Genomic DNA, 24,738 nt, shown 5'->3' on the forward strand with positions numbered 1-24,738 from the left:
TGCCACCTAAAAGCTTTGCTTTGACACTAGATATAGCTCCAGTGGAAATTATGGATCTGATGCAGAAATTACTGGGTGAGGTTTTCTGGACTGAATTACACGGGACGACAAGGCTAGATGAGCATTAAGTGTCCCTTTGGGTCTTGAAAACTCTGAATCTTCGTGGCTATCTCCAAGCTTAAATTGGTGCGTGGGGTTTTGTGGAAGCCTGGTTTCATCTCGTGCTGACACAAGCTGCGGCTGGGCTGGAAGGAGCCCTTGGAGCAAACGCCACGCGTCCGATGAGGGGAGGGAAGGACAGCAGAGCGGCTGGGAGGGCTTGCTTCAGCCTCTGCCTGGACCCAGGGCACACAGACGAGGAAGGCACTATCCAGAGAGAAGTATTGTCAAAAGAGAGGAGAAGTGCAGGAGTACAGGAGCACCATCGTGGTGTCCAGCTGCGGAGCAGTGCTGGCTGCTGGCGGGGAAGGCAGGGAGCAGCAGCAGCCCCAGCTGGGGGCTCGAGGGGGAGGTTTTAGACCCGCACAGCTCCTTGGGCTGGGTCAGGAGGCGCCCGTTTCCCTGGGGTCACTCCGGCGGCGGGGCTTCTGGCGACGCCAGCCATGCCACCTCCAGTCTTGAAGGCGCGAGAGTGTTTATGGGGACAAGCCGCAGGGCAAGGCACGGATCCCCAGCGCCCGGCTGTGTGGCCGTGCTCGCGGTGCACGGCACGCCGCCAGGCAGCTGGCGGAGCCTGAACGGCCGCGGCACCCGCAGCAGCGCCCTGCGAGGGATCTGCCTGCTGCTGCCTCCGATTACAGTGCTGGAGCGATCTGGGGAGGCAGAAGGGATTGAGTCAGGGTTTGGCCAGGATCCTGGGGCTGATATCCCAATACATCCAGCAGGGTAAAACAGAAAAACAAAGGCATTGGGATTTTTAATAAGCGTTTTAGATCTTGGATTTGTGTCTCGTCAGTCATTTGATCCAGCCACAGGACTTATATTAGTGGGTGGAAGCGAAATCCTTTCTGAGCATTAAACGCTGTAGGTTTCCTCCCCGCCTGCTAAGCTATCATTACGTCTGGTAGAAGCCTATTTACAGTCGCTCCCCCTGGGCTGCCAGGCTCCTAGCAGAGCAGTTTGCACCAGATGGTCCCTGCAGCATCCTGGAGACGATCTCCTCCAGATCCCTGGCTAAGAAGAGGCCCCCACAGATCTCCAGCTCAGATTTGCGCTGACCCCGGTGTAGTCAAACAAGAGCATCAGACGTTACGGGGGGCTGTGCCCAGCGTGAGCCTGGAGCAGCAGAAAGAGCCAAGTGCTCCCCCCAGCATGATGTGGAGCCCATTCAGGACGTAGGCATAGCTTGCTCAGGATGCTCCATCACAGTCCTTTTGTGAAGTGCCTTGTTAGTTCGAGCACGGTGCCTGGAGTTTGGTGAGCACCACGCAGAGCCCTGATGGTGTCCACGTGCCCTTGCAGCAGCGGTGGACCCAGGCCGTGTGCCCTAAGGGCAAGGGCCCTGCTGCAGTTCAGTGGATCAGAGCTGCTCGTGTGTCAGTCTGAAGACACGGAGGAGAAAGGAGCAAACACTCCTACGTCAGCCCTTTCCCAGCCATGCTTTCCCAACAAAGCAGCCACCGGTGCTAACACACAATGCAGAGTGAGTTGGAGAGACCAGAAGAGTGCTCCGGCACATCCCACTGCTGCCACGCAGCTTCCAGAAGCTGGAGGTGAAGCAGCAGTTCCAGCGTGGTGCTCTTGGCCGCAGCTCGGAGCTGCCCAGAGCGCTTCTTTCCTGGCTCCTGCCATCTCCGAGCTGCTGCGCTCGACGGGCCACTGAGTTGGGCATAAAGAGCTGGAATTTTCCTCCTGAGGAGAAGTGACCTTCAGCCGAGGTGACTCGGTGCCTGCCGCTGGGATTAGCGGTGAGGGAGGTTTAGCAGCGAGAAGCTTTTGTCCTGCTGTGAGGCTTTCGATCTGTAAATGCAGCTGCACTGAGCGCCGTGCAGCCTCGTGATGCCTGTAGGAGGGTTACAGGAGCTGATGTCTGCACAAAAGGATCTGGAGCAAACAGCCGTGCGGTGGGGCACGTGGTTTCCCACAGGAACCCGCTGCTGGCTCCAGGCTTTTATCGAAGCGATGTCCGAGGTGCCCCGAGCTGTAGAAGATGCAAGGTGAACTCGGCACCTCCAGCAGATGGCCGCAAGGGCACAAAGGCAAGTTCAGTATCTGGCAGGGAGTAAACAGGGCAGGGCTCGGGGAGACACACGGAGGTTAAAAAAGAGGAGGGCAGGCTTGGCCTTCCTCCAAGAAAAGCAACTGGGTTGTCAAAAGTAAATGACACCCCAAGTGTCTTGGGTGGGGGATCTGGAGAGCAATGATGGAGGACGCCATGGCAGGCAGGTGCGGTGCTTCTGCAGCCTCCTGTCCGCTCCAGGTGTCTTTCTGGCAGGAGTGACTGGTGAGCCAGGAGAGCAGGTGCTTGACGGTGACCTGAATGATTTATGAAAATGTCCTCTTCCCATCTCACCCCCATCCCCCTCGTGGTCATCACTAGCTTCGTCTTTCCCAAGCCTGGAGCTGCGCTGCCCCCTTTCACCTTGAGGCATGCTTCTTTTCTCATCTTTGCAGGTTGCCTATGGGACCACAGAAAACAGCCCTGTCACCTTCATGGGATTCCCCAATGACAGCATTGACAGAAAAACCAAGACGGTGGGATACATCTTCCCCCACACAGAGGTGAACAGGACCCTCCCCGCTTGCTCCAGGTCCTCCGTCTGCAGCAGACCCAGTGCTGGAGTTGGGGTGCCTGCTGTAACGGTTGGCTCAGCACCCCGAGGGCCCTGCTTCTCCTCCTTTGTAGGCAAAAATTGAGGATCCAGAAACGGGGAAGCCCGTGCCTCTGAACACTGCTGGGGAGCTTCAGATCCGCGGCTACTGCGTCATGCTGGGGTACTGGGACGACCCTGACAGAACAAGGGAAGTGATCTCCGATGATAAGTGGTACAAAACGGGGTGAGTCTGGAAGCAAACCTCCTCTTCTGAGTCCGTCCTGCAAGGTGGCGCTGGATGGGGATCCAGGCACACACGAACGGTTTGGCAGGGACTTCCAAAGTGGGGAAAACTGAGCAGATTTAGCGCTTTGATCTGTCGGTCCCTCTCCATGAAACGTGAGAAGAGCTTCCAGCACCTCGGTGCAAACTGCTCCTCGAGGCTGGGACACGCTTTGTGTGGTTGTGCTCCCTCCAAGAGGTGAAGGTCTGGGGTTTGTGCAGCAGAGACGAGGATGGCAGCAGCGGGAGTGTCCTCCCCGTGAGCCCTGGTGTTTGTGGAGACGCTGTCAATGACTGGAGGTTGTAGCAGGAGCTCTCTGAGCTCTGCAGGAGTTTATTCCACGTGTTCAGGTGGCATCTCACCCGTTACCCACCAGATAATCAGACCTGGCCCCCAGACCAGTCTGGCTGGGCGTACCAGTCATTGTTCCACCTCTCCGGGGTAGGGTTCGGACTGCGGTGTCGTTGCAGGGACATCGCAAGCCTGGACGAGCACGGCTACTGCAGTATTATCGGCCGCTGCAAGGACATGATTATTCGGGGAGGAGAGAACATCTACCCAGCAGAACTTGAGCAGTTTCTCCACACCCATCCCAAGGTTGAGGAGGTGCAGGTGAGTGAGAGGGAGCGGGAGTGGGGGAGCAGCAGTGGTTTATGTGGTGGGAAATCTGTACGCAAAGATGCCTGAGACTGCTTCCTCTGTTTTCAGCTTCTCCTTTAGTGTAACGTTGTCTGGCAGCTGGGAGAGACAGGAAGGGGCAGGCAGAGCTTCTGGGTCTTTCCTCTCCGTGGTATGGGGCGCACAAGTTCAGGCAAACTCCTTGTGCAACAGCTTCACATCTGCGGAGCAACAGCTGCCATTCTTCTGTTTTTAAACTGCCTGTCCACTTTCATAACACTCTCTGAAATTCTTACTTGGAAAGCAGACTGAGAGGACAGTTTTTACTGATAATTAATTACTCTAAGCTCCTAAATCAAAAAAAGACTCCTCCAACGAGTCCCTGGAGATGAGGAGTTAGACTCGGTTTTATCCGTTCACAAGACAGAAATGATTTGCAACGTTGAGCAGCTGCTCCCAATCTGCTGGGATTGTTTTCCTCCAGGTTTTGTGCCAGACAAGTTTCCCCATAAATAAACCAGTTATTTAGTAAGTGTTGTGCTTGTGCCAGGCTAGCATCTCTCCTTGGAACAGTCCCCGTGCAGATGGGTTGCAAACCAGCCCTGTTTATGTAGTTTCTAGGGCCTTATGTCACTGCTCTGGACTCAGAAGGGTTGACGTGTCTCTAGGATTTCGAGATACTGGTTCAAGGCAGGGGATGACAGTAGGACTCCGGTGAAACACCGTGAGCAAAACTGAGAGATGGAGCTTGGGAAGCCCAGCCCCTGCATGGAGCAATGTGATGTGCCGGTGTCACAGGCAGTGGTGGGCTGAACGCTGCCATTATAAGGGTTCCAAAAAATCCCTTCCTTCTACTTCATCCCTCGCCTGCCATTTCACCTGGAGATCCCAAAGCAGGCGGCTGAAGCAGTCTCCCAAGTCTCCTCGTTGGTTATAAAACCTGTTGCCCCATATTCACATTTGGGGAAACGGCGGCACAAAGAAAGATGACGGGCCCCTGTTACAGGTCTGACTCAGCCCTGATTCCTACTGCTCTGCAAAAGCAAAGGAAGGTGCTGGCGTCTGGGTGCCTGCTGTGACACATTTCCTCCAACAAACGGCAAGGAAGTCCTTCCGGGAGGCTTTGAAGGCACGCAGAAAGCTCTAGTGGGATTTTTAGCAGCCCAGACCGCCCCATGTACAGCCACCCAGCCCCTGCCCGGGCATCCTACGGCGCTGAGGGTTCGTGGGCCAGCACACACACCCTGCAGGCACAGCGAGCCCGCGGGAGGACAGGGATGTCTCCAGGGTTCTCACGTCCTTCTGTCCCACCCAGGTGGTTGGCGTGAAGGATTCGGTGATGGGAGAAGAGGTCTGTGCCTGCATCCGCGTGAGAGCCGGGCAGAACTGCACCGTGGAAGACATTAAGGCTTTCTGCAAAGGGAAGGTAGGTCTTGCGCTCCTGTGCGCCCAGTTGTTCTGTTCCCTGCCAGAGCATCACACCCAGCAGCAGCTGGGGATTTGCAAATGTTTTTGCAAATGATCTGCAGTGTTTTAGAGCAGCTGGTGATCCAGTTTGGCCACCGCACAGCGGGTGTTACAACAGCGTGCGGGCTGGATACGCTGCTCCTGGCAGGTTGTGTAGCTGTTGGCTTTCTCTTCCCAGATCTCCCATTTCAAGATCCCCCGGTACGTCGTGTTTGTGAATCAGTTCCCGCTCACCGTCTCGGGCAAGGTAAGAGTTGGGCTGCGGCAGGGAGGAAGCCGTGGCCTCCTGTGCTGTCTGCTGTCTGAGCCTCTCCACCTCCATTTTATTCCAGGTTCAGAAATACAAGTTGAGAGAGCAGATGGAGAAGCACCTTCAGCTCTGAGCTCAGGAAGGCAGAATTAAAAAAAAAAAAAAAAAAAAAAAGGGATAAATCAGACTTGCTTCAGCCAGCTCTGTGTCTGCTTTTCACCTGTGCCTCAGGATCAGCGCTGGAGGGCTTCTCTCCCTGCCATCAGCCTGATGGCACTTTTATGTTAATAAAACAGAGAGCCTCTTTTTCCCAGTTAGGTTTGTTTCTTTGCCAAAAGAAATACTGCGGTGTGAGGAAGGGATGCTTATTTCTGGAATCCTGTCCTGTTACTGTAAGACCTTATGAAGGTTCTAAAACCTTGTGTCTCTTCGAGCAGCTTGGCTACAGCCATTTCAGAGGACTTTGTAGGCCTGAACAGATGTCGGTAAGATATTTTTACTGATATTTTAAGTCACAACAGCCTCACACAGTGAGTACCTTCTCTGCTTGGGTGCTGTTGAGATTCGTAGGCCATGTAACATTGCCTGGTGAAACGACACACCTGATAAACTTGAAATGAAGGGCAGGGGCTTTAGAGAGAGAGGTGTTACATAGGAAGCGGCTCCCTACAGCTGGCTGGAAAAGCTAGCCCCGTTCCCAGGCCTTGCGGGGGCCTTGTGACCCACAAATAAACTTCTCCAACACAGATTCGGTGTTGCATATTTTTATTGTTTTGGACAAGACAGACGGTAAGCATTTTACAGAAATACCAAACTTCCTGTCCCATCGGAAGTGCAAAGCAGAGAATACCCGGGACAGCGTTTTTACGGGAGTTATTTGGTACCTCCCAACCATGAAACACTGAGGCGAGAAGTTGAAGAGCGCAGCTCCTCTCCCTCCCGCCGTAAGTGTCCCACCCCAGCTGGGACGCAGATAACATTGCTGCCAACTCTCACCGGCCTCCTTTTCTGTCTCCCCCCGTTTCCTTCCCAAAGACGGTGAGTGACTGAGCCTCGACTTCCAGGCTGGTGTTCTCTCTGGTGGGTGATGAGAAATGGTGCGCAGGGAGAGACGTGCGGTGTCAGCGAGGTCTCTGTCTTGGCTCTCCAAGCTGGGCTGTGGGCTCTACCCATGGAAGCAGACCAATCGGACAAAAAGACCTTGGTTCGTGCTTGCTTTCTGAAAGAAAAGTGTGCGAGAACGTTAGCACCAGGCTGAAGAGGGCTGGGCCTGGGCTACTGTCACAGCTCTCCAGAGCGCGCCCTTTCAGGTCGTACCCCACTGCGGGGCTGGTGTCAGCATGCTCCACCACCTTCCCTCTGCCCACCCTGGGCTAAGCAAGCGAAACTCAGGTGTTAGGATCATTGCAAACCCTCCTGCCTGGAGGAGGGCTTTTTCCCTTCCTCTGCTTCCCCCAGCATTAACCCAGGTGCAGGACAGGCCGGCTCACAACGAGAGGCATTTCTCCTGTGCCTGTTTGATACCTTCACCTGCACAGCCCCTGGTCCCCAGGAGTGCCCCATGTACTCACCCGAGTTTGGGATCTCTGGGTTTTGCTGGTACGAACTGAAGTACGAATCAACGCTGGCTTGTGTGGGTAGAAGGTCTGCAAAGAGATGCGCCGAGCGCCGGTCACAGCCAGCACGGGGGGTGCAGACCCCCAGCGCCCCCATCCCCGCTCCCAGCAGCGGCACCGTCTGCGAGCACAAGCCCCGAGCCCGGCGCTGTCCCTGCCCTGAGCGTTTCCCCTGTCTCGCAGCCACCTCGGAGGCTTTTGAGGCAGCTGCTTTCCAAGCGCAGCTCTCCGGCCTCCTGCAGCCCCGCGCCGCGAATACTCACCGGAGGAAAAGGGCCGCACGCCGCAGCTCGCAGCATAGCCTCAGCGCATGGGCTCATGCACAAGCTCCTGGGCTTCTGCATGGCCCGTGCCCATCTTATAGCACTCGCGGTAAGCTCGGAAACTCCCAGCAGCGGGGACTCTTCCCAGCACGGCGAGGGTTGCGTCAGCGGTGCCTCTGAGACACCCGCTCCTGGCCTGGGAACAGGAATCTGCGGCGGTGGCCTTTGCGAAACTCCCTTTGTCACGGGCGTTTTTCATCGCTATTAATAGTAAAATGGAGAAAACGCAATGCCTCGCACCGTCAGCGCCGGCTTCGCGCTGCCCCGAGCAGAAGCTCTCGGGAACACGGAGCCGGCTGGAGGGTGGAAACCCTCTTCCTCCTCCGGCAGCCCGCGAGGAGCAGCCGGGTGCCCAGGGAAGTAGCTGTGGGATTGCGGGGCTGGATGGGGCAGACGCCAGCCCCGTCCCAAAACCTCCCTGCTGGGGCGCTGCAGGCACCCACCCAGCTCCATCCTCCTCTCTCCCCGTTCCCCATCGCCCTGGCCCCCAGCACGGCCCCATCCTCGCGCCCCACCTCGGGGCACCCCGCTGTGGGCACACCTCGGGGTGCTGCCCCCCGCACCCTGCCCAGGGGCTTTTGCCTCCTGACGTGGGGCAACCAGGGAAGGATGGAAACAGCGGGTGCTCAGCGGAGCTCCGGGGCGGACTGCGAATCGCTCACTGCAACAAACCGGAGTGACTCCGAATTCAGCTTAAAGTCGGGGAGTGACTCCGAATTGGGCTCAGAGCCGGGGAGAACCCGTCCCCTCGGGCAAACGCCCCGCAGCACCGGGCGAAACACGGCTGCCTGCTGCCTCCTGTCCCCCCCTCCGGCCCCCCCCGCCGTCCCGGGGCTGCGGGGCGGGCCCGGGGGCGGAACCGGAGCGGCGGCGCCGCCGTTGCCCGATGGCGGTGCGGGGCTGGCGCCCGGCGGTGGCCGCGCTCGCTGCGGGGCGGCCCCGGGGGGGCGGCCCGGGGGAGGCCTCGGCTCCCGGAGCGGGGCCGGGCCCAGAACCGGGGGCTCCGGGGGGAGCCGCGGCAGCCGCGCTCTATGTGCATGTGAGAGACCGGGGGGGGGGCACGTGGGAACCTGGGGGGGGCACATGGGAACGGGGGGTGCACACGGGGGGGATTTGCACGTGGGAAGCGGGGGGCGCACACAGGGGACCCTGAGGGTGCACACAAGGGGGATTTGGGGATTTGCACGTGGGAACCAGGGGGTGCACACTTGGGAAGCGGGAGGTGCGCACAGGGGACCCTGAGGGTGCACGCAAGGGGGATTTGCACGTGGGAAGTGGGGGTGCACACTTGGGGGGCACACCAGGGGGGCTTCGCGTGGCACCTGGAGGCTTGCACACCTCGGGGGGGCTGCTCGTGGGACCTCGGGGGTGCACACTGGGGGGGCTGCAGGTGGGACCTGGTGGGCTTGCACATGGGGGTCCCCCTGCCACACACGTGGGGGTGCTGTGGGGGTCTCTGTGCCATGCATCCAACAGGGGCACCCACAGCGTGCGCGCCTTGAGCCTGTGAGTGGCTGGGGGGCAGCGGGGGGTGCCCAGGGTGGGTCCCGGCCGCCCCCACATGCTCGCCCTGTGCCCGCAGTGGCCCTACTGCCGCAAGCACTGCTCCTACTGCAGCTTCAACAAGTACGTGGTGCCGGCGGTGGACGAGGCGGCCGTGCGCACCTGCCTGGTGCGCGAGGCCCGGACCCTGCTCCGCCTCGGCCAGGTGCAGAGGTGGGTGCCCGGGTTGGGGTCCCAGGGGGGGCGCAGGGCCCGTCCACGGCCGCCCGCAGCCTCCCTGCTGTCCCCGCAGCGTCACCTCCGTCTTCTTCGGCGGGGGCACACCCAGCCTGGCCAGCCCCCAAACCATCGCCGCCGTACTGGAGGCTGCCGCGGAGGCCGCCCACCTCCCTGCCGGAGCCGAGGTCACGCTGGAGGCCAACCCCAGCTCCGCCAGCCCCGCGCGCCTCGCCGGCTTCAGGGCGGCCGGCGTCAACCGCCTCTCAGTCGGCGTGCAGGTGAGAGGGGCTGCCCTGTCTTGCCCAGGCCCCCCGCAGCCCCCCGCGGCCCCGCTGCCATCGCGCTCCTTCCGCAGTCGCTGGACGACGCCGAGCTGCGGCTGCTGGGCCGGGAGCACACGGCGGACGAGGCGCGGGCGGCGGTGGAGGCGGCGCGGGGGCTCTTCCCCGGCCGCACCTCCATCGACCTCCTCTTCGGGCTGCCGGGGCAGAGCCGGGAGGCCTGGGCCCGGTGTTTGGAGGCGGCGCTGGGGCTGTGCGACGACCACCTGGCCCTCTACCAGCTGACGCTGGAGCGGGGCACGGCGCTGGAGGTGCGGGTCCGGCGGGGGGCCCTGCCCACGCCCCCCCAGGACCTCCTGGCCGACATGTACCACACCGCCCGGGCCGTGCTGGCGGCCGCCGGCTTCCGCCAGTACGAGGTCTCCAATTTTGCAAGGAAGGTGAGGCCCCCCTGCCCCGTTTCATTGCCTCCATAGCAGGCTCTGCCCCTCTTCACCCACCGCACCGCTGTCCCGCAGGGCGCCCTCAGCACCCACAACCTCTCCTACTGGCGGGCTGAGCAGTACATCGGCGTGGGGCCGGGTAAGCCCGGGGGGTAGCAGCGGGGCAGGGGGCGCAGGGCTGTGCGTGCCCCCTGCACCCCTCTCCTCCATGTACCATCGCAGGAGCGCACGGGAGGTTTGTGCCGTGGGGTGAGGGCAGCTGCCAGCGGGAGGCCCGCGTCCAGACGCCGGATCCCGACACCTGGATGAAGGAGGTGCAGAGCCACGGGCACGGCACCCGGAGACGGGCGGCGCTGAGCCCCTTGGAGCAGTGAGTATGGGGCGTCCCCTGTGTCCCCCCCGGCCCTACCTGCCCCAACACCCCCTGTGCCCACAGGCTGGAGGAGCTGCTCGCCCTGGGGCTGCGCACGGACGAGGGCGTCACGCAGCAGGTGAGGCACTGCCAGAGGGGGGGGGGACCCCTGCTAATGAGCCGCCACTAACGACCCCCTGCAGCGTTGGGGGCGCTTCTCCCCTCAGCTGCCCTTGCGGGCTGTGTTCGGGGTGCCAGGGGAGGCGATGGCGCTGCAGCAGCAGGGCTGGCTGCTCCTGGACGGCCGGTGAGCACCGGGGGGCACCGGGCGGGGGGGGTCCCTGCGTGGGGCCGGGGCTCAGCCACTGCTGTCCCCCAGGGGCCTGCGCTGCACGCCCGAGGGGCTGGCGGTGCTGGACTCGCTGCTGCCCGGCCTGCTCTGCCAGCTGCAGCGCTGCTGGGCGCGCGTGGCCGGCACCGGGGGACGAGGCACAGGGGCTGCTGGAGGACAAGGCATGGAGGCTGCGGGGGGACAAGGCACAGAAGCTCATGGAGGACAAGGCCCAGAGACTGCTGGAGGACAAGGCACAGAGGCTCATGGAGGACAAGACACGGAGGCTGGCAGGGGACAAGGCCCTTAGGCTCACGGAGGACAAAGCCCAGAGGCTTGGGGACAAAGCCTGGAGCCAACTGAGGGACAAAGGCCAGAGGCTGTGGGGGCACAAGGCGCAGAGGTTCATGGAGGACGAGGCCCAGAAGCTGGGGGACAAAGCCCGGAGGCTGTGGGGGCACAAGACCCGGAGGCTCCCGGAGGCCGAGGCCCCCGGAGGCCCGGGCCCGGTGCCCGCCAGGGGGCGCCCCCCGGCCGCGCCGCTGTGCGCACGCGCCCCGCTCCCCTCTGGGCGCCGGCCCCGCTGCTCTCGGTGGCGGCGGCGTTGCCGTGGCGGCGCGGAGCGGCCCCGGGGGATGCAGGCGCAGGGCCGCGGGCTGCGGAGGCGCGGCTCGGGCACGGGGCAGGGCCGCAGGGAGCCGCGCTCCGGGACCCCCCCGGGTACGGGCCCGGCCCCCGGGGGCCGCAGGGGGCCGGGGGCCGGGGGCCGGAGCCGCGGGCTGGGCGCTGCGGGGCGAGTCTGGTGTGTGTGGGGGTGCTGCCACCTCTGCCCCCCCCCCCCCCAAATACATAGATGGAAGCAGTCCGCAAGTGGCCCCTTCCCCTTTGTGGCCCCTTCCCCTTTGCCTTTTTTAACGGGAGAGGCCCGTGTGTGCGTATGTGTGTATAAAGGAGGCGCTCCTAGCTGGAGGGATTTACAGGTCAAGAATAAAACGAGATACAAAATCAATCCGAGGTTGCCTTCAGCTGATTCCTGCCTTGGGGTTGTTCTGGACGGTGGTGCACCAGCGTGTGCAGGGTTCTCAAGGGCTTGTTTGCTATTTGGGGTGTTCTGGAAGGGTGGTGGCTTTCTGTGGCTGTTTTGCTTGGTGAGTGATGCAGTGCAGCTGTGCGTCGAAGTTGCGTGCTTGTACTAGGAACTGGGGAAGGAAACTTTTCTGAGATTTCTTCTACGTGCAGATAGCACAGAGTACTTATCTCATTAATTTGCTGTCACCTAGGACAAAGTGCGTGACCCAGCTGAATCCTAGTGACCCACTTTGGTCCCTGTAGCTTCCTAAACTTTGATCTTCCAAGCGTGAGAGATGCTGAATTTAATTGTCCCGCATAACCCCAAAAAAAACAGTTCAGCTGGAAAAACAGTTTGAGCCAGGCTGAGAGAAGAAGATGGAGTTTCCTTGGGAGAATGAAGGGGAGGTCTTCCCTTCTGTGTTTCAGACAAGAAGGAAAAGGCATGTGAACAATCCTTCTCAACGATTCCAGAGGAGCCAGAGCCTGTTCCATACGTTCTGCGAGGAGATGACATCCAAGCACTTGCAATTAAGTTAGAGGACCTGGAAAAAGTACGTAATTTTAACTCATAGAAAAAGCTGCCTTCACTGAAACTTTATTCTATTTATTTATTTATTTATTTTGGTGGCTTTGTGTTTAACAGAGGGTCCTGTACATTCATTTAAACCAAAATCTGTTGCTAGAGTTCAGTTCTCATTCCCTCTTGCCTGTCCTGCTTTTCGTGACTTATCAGTTTCTAAAAGTAAAGGGTTATTGATCCCGACGTGATTTTTTCACCTGCCCTTTTGGAACTACATTTCCAACTTCCTGATCTAATGAGAAGAGTATTTTGTTTAGTAACTACCACCGCTTGCTTTCCAAAACTCGGGTCGAGCTATGTGAGTGGAAGCGTTTGACACGAAGTGACACAGCAGATAATTATCGGGAAAGCAATTTAAAACTCTTTCCCCTGTCCCAGTTATAATGCAGAGTCAAGAAGAGTGAGGTAGAAACCAAACTGGTATCTCCGCAGTCGTGTAACGTGCCTCTCTGAGGAGGAGCAGCGTGCACCGATAGGGCTTGTCTGTGTATCCTGGAAGGGTCAGAAGGAATGAAGGTGAGTAAGTATGTCGCTAATTGCGTCGTGATGTTTATTTTTGAAGCTCCATGCTCCACACCTTCCCCATGATGCCGGGAGAATTCCAGTTAGGAGGAAATTCCTCATTCGAAAATATCGGCCCAAAGAGACAAAAAAGAAGGCCCATCTTCTGGTAGCATATCCTGTCTTCCCAAGGGCACCCAAGGAACAGCTGAGTTTTTCTGGTATGGTTAAATTCCACATTTTGGCTTTGAGTTTTGGTTCTGTCAAGCCTAGCTTTAGTCACCTGTCTTGGGGGTTGGTTTTGATTTGTTTGCTCGTTTGTTTTCATTGTAGGACCAGGACAGTTTGGTGATGGCTGTGAAGAGATTCTTCCTCACCACATTTTGGGAAGTCTCCAGGAGTTCAAGATGGAAGCCTTGGCCAGAGGAAACACTCAGGTTGGATTTTAAAATTACAAAAATGTTGCTGTGCAGCACTTTTCTAGAGGTGGAATGTGATGTGTAAAGTACTTTTTGATTTATTTCAGCACCTATCAAGAACAGGTCAGGCTTGAGGTGTGGTTTTCCCTGCCTTGTCCTACTCTGTGGGGCTTGCCTTCAGAGAAACTGCTCCAGCAGGTTTTGAAGTCGTGTGTGCAGGCGGAGGTCATGGAGGGAAGAATTACAGAGGCTTCCTCTTCCATTTGTGCTCCTGCTGATGGCATCAGGCTAGCATGGGAAGAGCTGGTGATGCAGCACTGCCAAAGCTTGAGTCCAGTTACTCAGCTAAATCCTTCCATTTTTTTCTGAGTGTGTTCCTAATGCCACGTTTCAGTTCCTCGCAGAGTGATGAGGTGAAGGTGCTGCCAGTCTGAAGAATTCTTTTCTCCTCTGCTCTCCCATTTTTTTGTTGCATTAGCATTGTGTGCATTGAGAGTCAATTTAACATTTCATTTCTCTTCAGATAGCAGATTTTATTCAAGTTCCTCGTAAAAATATTGCTGCAGCAGTTTTAAAAGAAGAACATGGAGGAGAGACAAAGAAAAAGGTCCGTCAGATCCCACCATCAGAGCACAGAGCTCTCCAGAACTGGCACCGTAATATGGCACTCAGGAAAAAGCAGGAGAGGTATCTAGGAGGTGAGAGGAGCTGAGGCCTTGTTCTATAAATTCTCTGTGTACGTGGGGCTGTTTGATGGCACCACAACACTCTTCAGTGGGCAGAGCCAACCAGGGCTGGTCCTGCTGCCATTACAGCCTGCCTCCAGGTTTTCCAGGCTCCCCACACCGCTGCTAGGGACGGGGTCTGGAGAGGGCCCTGGGTGCTGTGGGGAGGTGAGCTGCTGGTTCTGGCTGGGGGAAGGACAAGGGACCTGATAGGGGACAGTATAAGGGGGTTACACCTAGACACAATAGAAAAGGTTGCACCCAGAAGAAGTGCAGCACATTTGATATTCCTTCTTTACAGAAATTCTTCAGAAGCCAGAAAATGAGTTGTTGATGAGCATCTCAGAGGATTACAGACAAATCCAGGAAGAACGTGACCTCATTGACCGGAGTCTCCCTGCCCTGTTTCCTGGAAAGGTGAGAGCCCCACTTGTTCCGCACCCTGATGGCTCTGTTCTTGTGTAAGAGCTCAGACACAGGTGCTGTGAATAACATCTGTGCAGCTCTGTCTTTAGATACTTATCAAAATCATTCACTCTGAGTGCTTCAGCCTAGTATGCAAGCAGAGCTTTCAGTGATTTTAAAAATGAAAACACGAACTGTGCCATCTGTACCAGTCAGACAGAAGTGGTGGAGTGCTTTGGCTCCTTGCTAACAAGCTGCTGTCCATGGGCAATGCCATTTCGTGATTCTTACTGGAGTGACATGCCCTGGACGTGGTACTGGGGATGTGCCACAGTTGTTCCAGGGCCAGAAAGGTCTGATGGTTTGAGTTTTAGGAATTTACATGGAGAAAGGGGTATGGGTAAGTCAGGAGGATTATGGGAATATCCTATGGTAACTTCTTTTACATTTATAATTCTTTCAAAGGTTCTAATTTATGTGCTGTATTATTTTAGTATCATTCAACCTGTGTGTAGCACTAGATAGAAGAAAGTCTTCTTTTGTCTTTGACAGCAGCCTGATTAAAAATTCTGGCTTACCCTGCAGAAAGGAATAATTTATAGACTTCTAAAATATCCTCACAAGCAGTGTTGGACACCACCTTCCTTTTTGCTTCTAGTCCCTGTGAAAATAACAGGAAGCTATTTTCTCAGCATCTCTGAAATTATTGGTGGGAGCCTTGTTTTCTGCCCTAGGGCTACCGAACAGGAAGCGAGTTCTGGAGCCAGCCCGAGCGCATCGGAGATGAACTCACTGGCCTGATGCTGACCCTGACTCAGAGGGAACGGGGCTACCCAGCGCCAGTCACTCACGTGGGGAAACCCCACACTGTGCGAATGGAAACGGGTAAGGGAGCCTTGCAGAGAGGCTATAGCATTCATAGTGCAGAGGCTCACATTATCGTCATCCCTTTTGGCAGCTGTAGCACAAGCTACTTGCTAGTCACCTTCAGTCGGGCCGCCAGTAATACAGAGTTAAGCTTGCTACATGAAAGGCTGTGTTGCTGTAATTTCTGTGACGCACCCAGGATACTGCTGCAATGAAACTCACACTGCTAGATCTGAGTGAAATAAATAGGCATGTGGGTATGTAGATAGTGAGCTCTTGGGTATTTCCACAGGTCTGAAACCTCCGAAGAGGATCCCTTTCCGTCTAACCTGGGATAAGAGTCTTTTCCTGAAACGCCGACGGCAGGAGCTAAAATCTGTCCTAGAGGAGCTAGACTTTTACAAGCCGGTAAGACTAGAGGAGCAAGGGTATTCTTTGTATCTCTCATTTCTTGTGAAATGCTGTAGAATAACATAAAATTGCCAAGGACTGGATCTGAAAAAGCATTAGGAATCTAAAGCTTAGCCCTGCAGTACTGATCTTGGCAGTTTCCACATTTCCAAAGGGCCACGGTCGTGAAAGATGTCTGGCCTGTCTAAGTGATGCATGGACTGGGCTGGGAGCCTCAGAATAGGACCCTGAACCAGCAGCATACAGCTGCAAAGACCCGGACAACAAAAAGAAACCCCAAATACTGGTGTAGGACTCTCCTTTTGTGCCATAGGGCAGAAGGAAGACACCTTTACCCACGTGGTTGCATACAAAATCTGAAGGCAGTTAGCCCCTCCTTTTAAAAACTGAATAAACCTCACCTTTTTCTTCCCAAAACATGGCTCTGGGGATGAGAACAATGTGTGAAGGAGACTTTTCCCATCCATGAAGCATCCGTGGTGAGGAATACAGTCATATAGGATTCTCAGGAGACTCAAAACCAGTTACTTCCTGTCTAACTTACACATTTGTTGGATACATCTAGAAACCATTAAGATAAAGAGTGAGGTATGGGAGCTTCACTTTACTTGATTCAGTTGGTACATTTGTCCAGTATTTGACTTTTCTATATAAAAGAGAAATTGAGAGTTGGTCATTTCTCTGTATGTCCAGGATCTGGATGGACTGGAGGTGATCGGTAAAGGGCAGCCTTTCACGTCTGTCTCAATGCAGTCTTTTCCATGTTCCACCAGTTCTGAAGAGCCTGAGACCCTGTAAGTTTTACTTCATGACAGTAATAAAGAATTTGGGGTGTGCACCATCCGTCTGTAGGGATCTCTAGCTGCTCTTATCCAGAGCACAGGGGCACAATGAGAGGCATGTTCCAATGTTAAAATCGCCAGATTTAGGAATCGAGTGGTTCCTTTGTGCCTTGAGGCCTAATGACCAAGGAGCAAGAACCAGAAAAGTTTTCTGAGGCCTTTCCTCCAGTCTTCCTTCTGTGTGGCTCCTCAGCTTACATTGGGCAGGGTGGAGACTGTGCTCTAAATTATCTCCATTTGGTTGTCCCTTTGCAGCCTTCTGCTTCCATCATCAACTTGCCTTTTTTCCCCTGCCCTCTTCATCTGTAGTGAAGGACCCCTTTTCTCCTTATTCAGTCGTACCCTCAGCCTTCCTTAAGCAGTTACCAGTCTTCTCCTTATTGTTCTGGCTGTCCTGTCCTCTTTGGTAGTGGCAAGTCATTAGTTGGAGTTTGTTTGCCGCATCTGCAGGGCTCTGTCTGTAAAGAGAGAGAGCTCTGTGGAAAAGCATTAGGTAGGGGGTTATTTCTTACAAGGTCTTGTAAACCACCGTTTGTTCTCCCACCTCTGAAAGTGAATTTTACTCCACGGAAACATTTGTTGTTGTTTTCTTTAGCAGTGACTCCTTAGGGGATTATCATGATCTGGTTCCAGAAGCAGTATGGGGCCCGTCTTTGGATTTCTGTGGCCAGCCTGCACGTTGGATCAACTGCATCACTTCTTGCAGGGTAATTGTGCACTTTTTATTGTTTTGTTGAGCTAAGCTTGCTTGAGTTCCCAAGTCATGGCTGTACAATGAGTGTCACTCCCAGGCTGGAGAATGGGGGATTTATTCTGAGCATAATAGAGTGTCCCTGCATTTTCTCCAGAGAGGTCTAGAAACAGAAGTGATCGCTCTGTCTGTGGCGTGACGCTCAGATTCCCAGGTGCACTCTGTATAATGGCCACTTCATTGGACCTGCCTTACAAGTTCTCCGACCGATGTTCAACCCCTTATTTGTGGTATGACTTCAGGCAAGACAGAGCAGAAATTGTTATCTTTGTCCTTCTATTTTCCTTACAGCATATAGTTGGCATTGCTGCCCGTCTCACTTTTGAGACTGTGGCTGGTGAAAAAGCCGAAAGCTTCCTGACGGTGAGCAATGATGGCACAGCTGCCATCTGGTATAACTGGAGGAGGCTTCTCCAGCAGATTCCCTCCAGAGAAACCAAGAGGATACAGTGTTTTTACTTTGATGCCAGACCAGGTATGAGAACTGCTGAGCTCTGAGACCTTTGTGCGCAGAGCAGGGAGTACGTATTCAGGTGTTATCTGAACTGCTGAGTCTGACTAATGGCAGAGCAAGCCTCCTGGGTGAATCTTCTTAGGAAGCCACCCTGGCTGTCAGAGCTGACTCACACCAAAATAGGTGTGTGAGGCAGATCCTTTTCATGGGACTTGAAGGAAAGGAGGTTGCTCCTGCTCTGAATGTAAATGGGTGGAAAGCTGAGAAGTGAATCACTTTCTGATGGCAAACTAGGTATGATCTACCAGAGAGAGTACTGAGCTTTCCTGTAAAAGGAGCATGCAGTGGAAATAATACCAGTTCAGTAACATGGTAACTGGTGTAAATCTGGAAGGAGAAAAATTGTTGGATGAGGTGTGATAGCCAGCTAAGCGATGGGGAAAGAGTCTTACAAAGAGATGAGGACACTTGGTGGGGACTGGAAAAGGGCCATGTTAATCAGGTGGTTTCTTACAGACCGATGTATTTTCTCTCTAATTTCAGGTGTAATTTTGCCTGGAGAAACTAGAAAGTTTGTCTTTCTTTTCAAGTCAGAGAGAGCTGGCATTTTCAGCGAGTCCTGGGAATTTAGGACACATCCTCTGTTATTAGGAGGAGCTCTGCTGCAGGTGACCCTTTGGGGAATTGCTGTGTATGAGGATAAATTGGCTGACCTCAGAGAGAAACTGGAGGTAACCAAGCATGTAACTGTGTAAATGTGAGCTTTGAACTTAATATGCAAATAGAGGACAAGGGAGGGAGTGGAAGACATGGTATTTTCATTGCTCTGCAATTAAGGCTGAGAGTGAGGTGATTATTTATTTACAGAACGTCTGTACGTATTTAAGCAGGTTTGCAAAATAAAATCGAAGAACTCTGCAGTCTATTGTAATGTTATTAATAAAATGTGGTTATGCCACCTGAACTGTTCACATTGGTCCTTTTAAAAAAGATTTTCTGTTTGTAACGAATTTCATTAATTAGTGGGGATAGGATTGTGTGTAATACAGTATGATATCAAGTAAGGTATAAATTGAAAATTACACTATGCATAGGAAAGTATATTTTGTTGGGGAATTTTTTGTGGGGCTTATTTGAAAAGCTGCTGTAAGTACTGCTTGGTGTGGTGGGGTTTGCAGTTATTCTTTTCCTTGTAATACTGTATAACATATACATGTAGTTACTAGCGTGGGTGTGAATTTGCTTGTGTGCTTGTACACGGAGCGGGGACTCACGTTGTGCTTGTTGTGCTGCCTCAGTCTGACCTGGCTGCTCAAGAGGGTGCTGCTATAGTAGAAGAGACTCTGAAGGAACTTCTTGTCCGAATTCGGACCCCAGAGCGCACCCCATCTCCTGTGGATGCCTATGTCACAGAGGAAGAGTTGTTCCACAAGACGAATCCCAAGGTGAAGCTTGCTATTTAATGGGCTACACAGCTGAAATAGCAGGGAAAGAAAACTTGCAGGGCTAGTGCATCCATGCCTTTCTGGGGGCTGACATAGCTTGCCATAGTGGCTTTAACAATTAGCGTTGTAGAGGAAAGGCATAACTCATTTTGCTATTTACCTTTCCCCTGTTATCAAAGTTGCATTATCAGCATCGAGTGGTTAAGCAGCTGCAGGAACTGTGGAGACAGCACGTGACCGTCCCTTCAGCCTCTGAGGAGAAAGTGCCCTCAGGCCCGAAGAGCAGCGTGGAGGACATGCAGCTCCAGGAGAGTGTCTCGGAGGCTCTCTCCACTCAGGGGAGTGCTACAGAGATCCCAGACTGGAAGAACACACTCGATGTGACTCTGAGTCAAGTGAAGGTGGAAGAGGAAGAGCCAGGCCCCTCAGCGTGGAACTTTTCCTTCGAGGACTTTAAGCAGGTGGTCGCCCTTGTTCCCTCTGGTGCAATGACAAACCGATGGGCTTTCCATTTTCCTTACAAATAGTCTGGCGTACCCCAGCACGAGCCCACCCAAAGGTCTGCTTCCAATGCTCTCAGAGTTTGAGATGATTTATGACGTGTGTTACAGAAAAGCACATCAGCTCTGCTGACCACACCCTCAGTGCTCTTGTAAAGAAATTCCCAAGAGAGGCTCTGAGGGCTGTTGTGTGACGAAGAAAAGAGAACCAGACAATGTAATAGATATTTTAAGCTCTTCCCCCATTAGCTTTCTGTCATCCCAGAACTGAATGCGGGGGGCAGGCTTAATCCCACAGCCTCCTGTGGCTTCCCCAAGGGCTCTTCTCCTTGGAGAGTCCTCCCTGTTCATCAGAGCTCTAAGGGGGCACTCACGACAGGCTGTGGATAAAATGCAGACCTCCCTAGATTAAAGCAAGAGTGGTTTGGATTCTTTCAGCAGTTTTTCTGTAGTGTTCTCTTGGAAACCTCTGCTGCTTCTCTGCTGTTAGAAGAGCTCTCTCTTAGAAGGCCTTCAAACATGCTAGACTTGCTCTACCTGTAGAGTTGCAGAGGGGCTTACAGTGGGTGAATTTTAACTGGGAGATCTGGGATTGCTTCTCAGATCTTGGGTAACCTGTGCACCTTGCCCAAATCTCCAGCTACGTCTGGGTGTGCAAGTGCCCAGTGCAACCTGGTTTCAGACTGGCGTCCAGGAAGAGATCCGTGGTGTCTTTCATTAAGCTCAGGGACCAGACAATTGGGAAGGAGAACTGAGAAGTGTTTTTTTTTCTCTCAAGTCAGGCTATAAAGTTGATCCCGAAGGAGGAGCAGCGAGAAGAAGCACTGACCCAGCTCAATAAGGCAGCACTAGAGCTGTGTGTTGAACAGAGGCCAACCCAGTCAGACCTTTTGTATCAAACCTGGTGTGTTACCTTTGCAAGATAAAGCTTATAAATGCCCTGTATGATCAACAGCCTTAGCAAGTTCAGTTGCAAGTGTTGTGATTCAAAGCGCATATAATTATGTGAGGTCTAGAAGTCTTTTTTTATTTTTTTTTTAATAGAGTAATTGTAGCAGCTGTCTAGGACCCAAATGCCATTTCTTTCTGGAGATAAGTTTAGAATATTCATGTAATTTTGGGGAGTACACAAGGTTATTTCTGGCAAGATTATTCTAGGATATGTTTATGAAATCTTTGGGTAATTTTCTGTACCCTTTTACTCGGATAACTGTATCCTCCCTCATGCAGTTTCTTTTTTCTTCACTCAGGCTTTCAGACTGTAAACATATCAACAGCTGCTAGCTGCTTCTAAATCACAGGAATGCGGGTTCCTCTTGGTATAGGCAGCAGATCAATGCTGATTTACCAGTGTGTCATGTTGAAGAGCAGGAGACCTAGTTACCCAGTAATATTTATGGGTCCATGTGAGCCCATTGACATGCAAACCCAAGGAAAGTAATGTAGCTTCCCTCTGCCCAGATTTTTAGATGTTAGGTGCAATTGTATTGATTTAATTGGACAGAGCAGCCTTTAGCTGTAAGGTGCCTTCACTCCTGGGCATTGGGTAAAACAAGATGGCCTTGCCCCTACCTTTCCACCCCAAAATGCCCAATTGCTGTGCTGTCTCCCTTCTGTTTCTGATACTTTTCTCAGCCTCCAGCTGTGGCGTGAAACAATTGATGGTCTGGTGAGTCACTCTCTGAAGCTGAGATCCCTGCTTGGCTTGCCTGAGAAGGACACCTGTGTAGATGTTCTTCCAGAGGAAACAGGTAAATGGAGCTTTTAGCATAGCAGGTGGATTCCATGGACTGGTGGCAATCCAGAAAACTTGCTGAGTTGCAACTGAAATAGCAACGTCAGCTGTTTCACCTCAAAGCTTTTATAAGAAAACGCATCAGAAAAAACAGCAGTGTGTGAGACAATAGTTGTGATCTGAGGTTTGGTATTAAAAACACGGGCATGCATGGAGGAAAATGAATAAGCATTTTAATTTAGCTGGATTTTAGCCCTGCTTTTCACACTGACTAACTGAAAAAAATCTATCGCATTTTTATCTCTTATATAAGCTTGTTCTGATGTATGTTTGAGACCTGTTCATTTAAACAAAGTACTCTTCAAGGTCATTGTTTTTCAGTGCAGTACAGCTCAGATTAATTAAAAAGAGCAAAATATGTGGCAAAAATAATATGCTTACAGTGCGTAGGTGCAGCAGGCTTGTCTGTCTGGATGTGAAAATGTTGCTTTGGGTTAATTGGAATTCTTTTGTAGCAGAAGTAAAACAACCTATAAAAGGAGGAAAAGAAGACAAAATAACCAGTAGGAAAGAAGAGAGAAGGTCAGTTGGTGGTAAGGATAAAGAAGACAAAAAAAGAACAGCTAAGACTGCAGGGAAAGAGAAGGAGGTAAGTGTTGGGATGCCTGCTGAAAACTTGAGCACTGGGTTCTGGTGACAGTGTGGTGCATTCTGAGGCTGCGTATCTTGAGTTTGAGCTGATTTCCAATCCATCAAGAGGTGCTGATTGCTGGGTGCATCTTGCTACAATCTGAAAGGTGTACTGATCTATGTCACCTTTTTTTTCCCCTCTCTGTCCCTGAATAGGAACATCCAAACAGCAGAAAGTCAAAAGTAAAAGATGAGAAAAAGCTGAAATCTTCCACTTCATCACAGAAGGTGAAAGAGGTAGCACAACCTGCAGAAGCTGTAGTTACAGATCCCATTGAACCTCCTCAGGACCAGGTGGACCCTATTTTGTTTGGGACATACCAGGAAAAACTTTACGTTGAAGTGAGTCTGGCCAAAGCTTATAGCTTTGTTTCCTTGTTTTTGTTCTTTGCTCGTAACCTTGTGCTGAAGCTTAGGTAGAGCAGTAAGCATTTTGTTAAACTCAGAAAATTGACAAATGTATGTCCATAATTCTGTAGCAAGGTAAGTGTGAAATACAAGGTAAGATGTCCTTTATTGCAGCCTGGAGCCTGTTAGCATAAATCCAGGCATTGCATAGCCACATGCGGGATTTCTATCTGGGATGCCTTTAGCATGCTTGCGGACTCTTGAGGGATCAGCAGAATTAATTGTATCTCGGATAATGTTAAACACACTTCATAGCCAGCAAAGTTATTACTAGAGCTAAGATCTGCTAACAGGCAGCCACTTTTATGTGGTTGTGTGCGTGCCTGTACGTTTATATGCTCCTGCATGAGAAACTATCTCTGTTTTGTCAGTCGCGTCATTAAGATTTCATCATGCATTTTCACTGCAACCGTCTGTTAATTTCTGCTGCAGGTCTATGGGCTGCTGGATTCAATGGTGAGCAAAATGTTTTCTTTATTTGAAGAGCTACAGAAAAAGGACGTTCTAAAGTGGGAGAGTGAAGCACTTTGTAACTAGACGTAGAATTAAATAAATAACCATTTTTACACAGATCAAGTGGAGATTCTTCTTTCTGAAGTAATGAAGGAATTACAAATAGTGGGGTGCCTCTCTTCTGACATGCTGTGATGCAAGACTGTTGCGAGATCATCTGTTACTTCTGCAGGTGGTCACTTGCCAATAAGAGACAAGGCAAGAGATATCACAGCCTCCAAAACCATTAAGACTAGAAAACACTGGTATCTCTACTAAGGAAGAAAAACTTAAAATTGCCAGTCAGGGTGAGGGGTGTCAGTCTTTGTTTTTCAATCTTGCTTGGCTAGCAAGCAAGTAGGGTGTTCCTTGTACTCATGAGCCCAAGTACTAGGACAGTAGCTTAGAAAAATCCATCTTGGTTTTGATCATATTCTTGACTGCTTGTCTAGTCTCCTCTCAGGACTTCTTGACAGCGGCTTCTCTGGGGCATTCAGGATCTCAGTGAAAATGCACTATTCCGAAGGATGTGCCACCTTGCTTTTTCTTACACACACAACTATTTATGTGCTGATCATGCAGTCTCTTTTTATGCAGCCTAATGTACCCATGCCCCATTCTGAGTCAACTCTTACTTGCTTACTTCCAAGACTAATCACTCTTGAATTAAAATGAGTGAAATTCATGCTATAAATATGGAGAGCAGGGTTGGGCCTTGTGTTAGAGCCACCCTTCCTGTCTCTATCAGCCTGCGTGTGCATCTCTGCTTATCACCTCTTTCTGTCTGGGTTTCCTCGTGCTTCACAGCTGGAACGGAGCTTTTTTTTGTGGAAACATACCCGTTCTTAATGTTGTATGCTCTGCTGATGGGGTTGGATCGAAGCAGACTTCCAAGGCAGAGCAAGCAGGGTCTCCCTTGACCTGGCACCGTACGTGGATGAAGTGCAGCCTTCCTGCTCAAGCAGCTGGACAGCATTCCCCAGAAAGGCTTTGGCCCTGTAAATAAATGACATCAATGTAGATTATTAATTGAGGTTCATGATACCTTTGAGGTTCTTAGACAGCAGATTCATATCCATGCTAAGCATTACTGTTACAAATTCTGTACATCGCTGCACGGTTACACCAGGCGTGTGTGCCTCAGGCACGTGCTCTTTTACATGGGAAACCACACCGACACGCGTCTCAGAGCCACATGCAGTACAAAATAACTTCCTTGTGCAGAGTTGTTTTCTTTTTGTTTCTTGTTTTAACTCATTTGCTATCTCTGGAGAAAGTGTCTGTTCTTCCCCTCAGCCCCTGTCAAATTGTAGCTTATTTTGTTCTGCTGGCCAGGTGAGACCTTTCATGTTCTGAGATGCTCTCACTCAGCAGGGTGAGAAGAAGCATTTGGCTTCTGTGGAAGGATGGAGCCTCTTCTGGCTTAGCGGGCACAGAACCACAAAGGGAATGTCTCTGCTCAGCATTACTGGAGTGAGAATTTCAGCAACATTTTGAGAATCAGAGAGGAAAAAGGCCTGAAGTTGGGGTGTGTCTCACAGGCTCTGACAATAGCTCCTGCCTCCCTGGAGATCATTATCAGCTTGTGAATATGCCCAACTCAAACAGCTCAAGCCATCTGTCTTCTAGACAAGAGGGAGTCTGCACGTAACAGAGACAACGTGATTGTCTCAAAGACAGGAATGCTTCCATTTGGTAGTCTCACATTAAAAGACGGCAAAGCCTAGTTGCAAGACCAATGCATCTGGTCCAGCCTATAGAAACCAGGCTCCATGTATACCTCTGCTCTTGGAAAATCTTGTTAGTAAGAAAACAGATAAAATAAAATTTCCTTTTAGTCACATACTAAAGGATGGAAAGTTGTCATACGCAGTTCTCTCCTTCCCGTTCCAAGGGAGGAGCCTGGAGGCCTGGGGATGGTGGCATAAGAATTTCTGCAAAGAACAACAAATCTGCATGCTGGGAATAGTCTATACTTTTTTGTCATAAATCTTGCCGGTGCC

At 52.5% G+C, this 24,738-nt stretch overlaps 3 protein-coding genes and 1 long non-coding RNA gene across 14 annotated transcripts in view; 3 read left to right on the top strand and 1 right to left on the bottom strand.

The window, feature by feature from the left end:
- ACSF2 (acyl-CoA synthetase family member 2) overlaps positions 1–6,115 on the top strand; it is a 40,870-nt gene extending 34,755 nt beyond the window's left edge. For both annotated transcript variants that reach the window (XM_040530594.1, XM_040530595.1), the window contains 6 exons: positions 2,614–2,721; positions 2,846–2,997; positions 3,507–3,648; positions 4,970–5,080; positions 5,300–5,368; positions 5,454–6,115. In XM_040530594.1, the coding sequence (XP_040386528.1) occupies positions 2,614–2,721; positions 2,846–2,997; positions 3,507–3,648; positions 4,970–5,080; positions 5,300–5,368; positions 5,454–5,504 (633 nt within the window). In that variant the 3' untranslated portion in view covers positions 5,505–6,115. The remainder of the gene's footprint in view (positions 1–2,613; positions 2,722–2,845; positions 2,998–3,506; positions 3,649–4,969; positions 5,081–5,299; positions 5,369–5,453) is intronic.
- Positions 6,116–6,119: 4 nt separating this feature from the next.
- On the bottom strand, positions 6,120–8,024 carry LOC121056996. 4 transcript variants are annotated; one of them, XR_005813594.1, is made up of 4 exons: positions 7,852–8,024; positions 7,251–7,511; positions 6,943–7,017; positions 6,120–6,590 (listed from the first exon to the last, which is right to left on the bottom strand). It is a non-coding gene; the product is annotated as an uncharacterized LOC121056996 (long non-coding RNA). The 4 variants fall into 4 exon arrangements; XR_005813593.1 differs by having other exon boundaries at positions 7,826–8,024; XR_005813595.1 differs by having other exon boundaries at positions 7,973–7,987.
- Positions 8,025–8,181: 157 nt separating this feature from the next.
- On the top strand, positions 8,182–10,928 carry RSAD1 (radical S-adenosyl methionine domain containing 1). Of its 2 annotated transcripts, XM_040530600.1 has the most exons (10): positions 8,182–8,349; positions 8,893–9,026; positions 9,106–9,310; positions 9,388–9,753; positions 9,832–9,895; positions 9,979–10,126; positions 10,193–10,247; positions 10,312–10,415; positions 10,488–10,773; positions 10,819–10,928. In XM_040530600.1, exons 1-9 carry the CDS (start codon positions 8,197–8,199, stop codon positions 10,747–10,749), a joined length of 1,491 nt encoding a protein of 496 aa, XP_040386534.1. In that variant the 5' UTR covers positions 8,182–8,196; the 3' UTR covers positions 10,750–10,773; positions 10,819–10,928. The 2 variants fall into 2 exon arrangements, with proteins under 2 accessions (XP_040386534.1, XP_040386533.1); XM_040530599.1 differs by having other exon boundaries at positions 10,488–10,897.
- A 128-nt stretch (positions 10,929–11,056) lies between these two features.
- LOC121056983 (MYCBP associated protein) lies at positions 11,057–22,815 on the top strand. Of its 6 annotated transcripts, none has more exons than XM_040530583.1 (19): positions 11,057–11,159; positions 11,937–12,061; positions 12,653–12,812; positions 12,925–13,028; positions 13,534–13,708; positions 14,037–14,152; positions 14,875–15,025; positions 15,300–15,415; positions 16,112–16,212; positions 16,856–16,967; positions 17,303–17,486; positions 18,009–18,196; positions 18,764–18,910; positions 19,090–19,371; positions 20,193–20,314; positions 21,046–21,161; positions 21,661–21,794; positions 21,992–22,177; positions 22,676–22,815. In XM_040530583.1, the coding sequence occupies exons 1-19, from the start codon at positions 11,075–11,077 to the stop codon at positions 22,778–22,780; spliced, it is 2,709 nt and encodes a 902-aa protein (XP_040386517.1). In that variant the 5' UTR covers positions 11,057–11,074; the 3' UTR covers positions 22,781–22,815. The 6 variants fall into 6 exon arrangements, 4 of the variants coding, with proteins under 4 accessions (XP_040386517.1, XP_040386519.1, XP_040386518.1 ...); XM_040530585.1 differs by having other exon boundaries at positions 21,664–21,794; XM_040530584.1 differs by having other exon boundaries at positions 16,859–16,967.
- Positions 22,816–24,738: the final 1,923 nt, after the last annotated feature.

Source organism: Cygnus olor, chromosome 18, assembly GCF_009769625.2.
Source record: "Cygnus olor isolate bCygOlo1 chromosome 18, bCygOlo1.pri.v2, whole genome shotgun sequence".
Taxonomy (NCBI): Eukaryota; Metazoa; Chordata; class Aves; order Anseriformes; family Anatidae; genus Cygnus; species Cygnus olor.

What these genes read in the sequence shown, in the direction of transcription:
- RSAD1 (XM_040530600.1), top strand. Translation starts at nt 8,197, where the DNA reads ATGGCGGTGCGGGGCTGGCGCCCGGCGGTGGCCGCGCTCGCTGCGGGG. An exon ending in GTACATCGGCGTGGGGCCGG is followed by an intron (nt 9,896 to 9,978) that starts GTAAGCCCGGGG and finishes GTACCATCGCAG; the next exon opens with GAGCGCACGGGAGGTTTGTG. An exon ending in TGGCTGCTCCTGGACGGCCG is followed by an intron (nt 10,416 to 10,487) that starts GTGAGCACCGGG and finishes GCTGTCCCCCAG; the next exon opens with GGGCCTGCGCTGCACGCCCG.
- LOC121056983 (XM_040530583.1), top strand. Translation starts at nt 11,075, where the DNA reads ATGCAGGCGCAGGGCCGCGGGCTGCGGAGGCGCGGCTCGGGCACGGGG. An exon ending in GGAACAGCTGAGTTTTTCTG is followed by an intron (nt 12,813 to 12,924) that starts GTATGGTTAAAT and finishes TTTTCATTGTAG; the next exon opens with GACCAGGACAGTTTGGTGAT. An exon ending in GCAGGAGAGGTATCTAGGAG is followed by an intron (nt 13,709 to 14,036) that starts GTGAGAGGAGCT and finishes CCTTCTTTACAG; the next exon opens with AAATTCTTCAGAAGCCAGAA.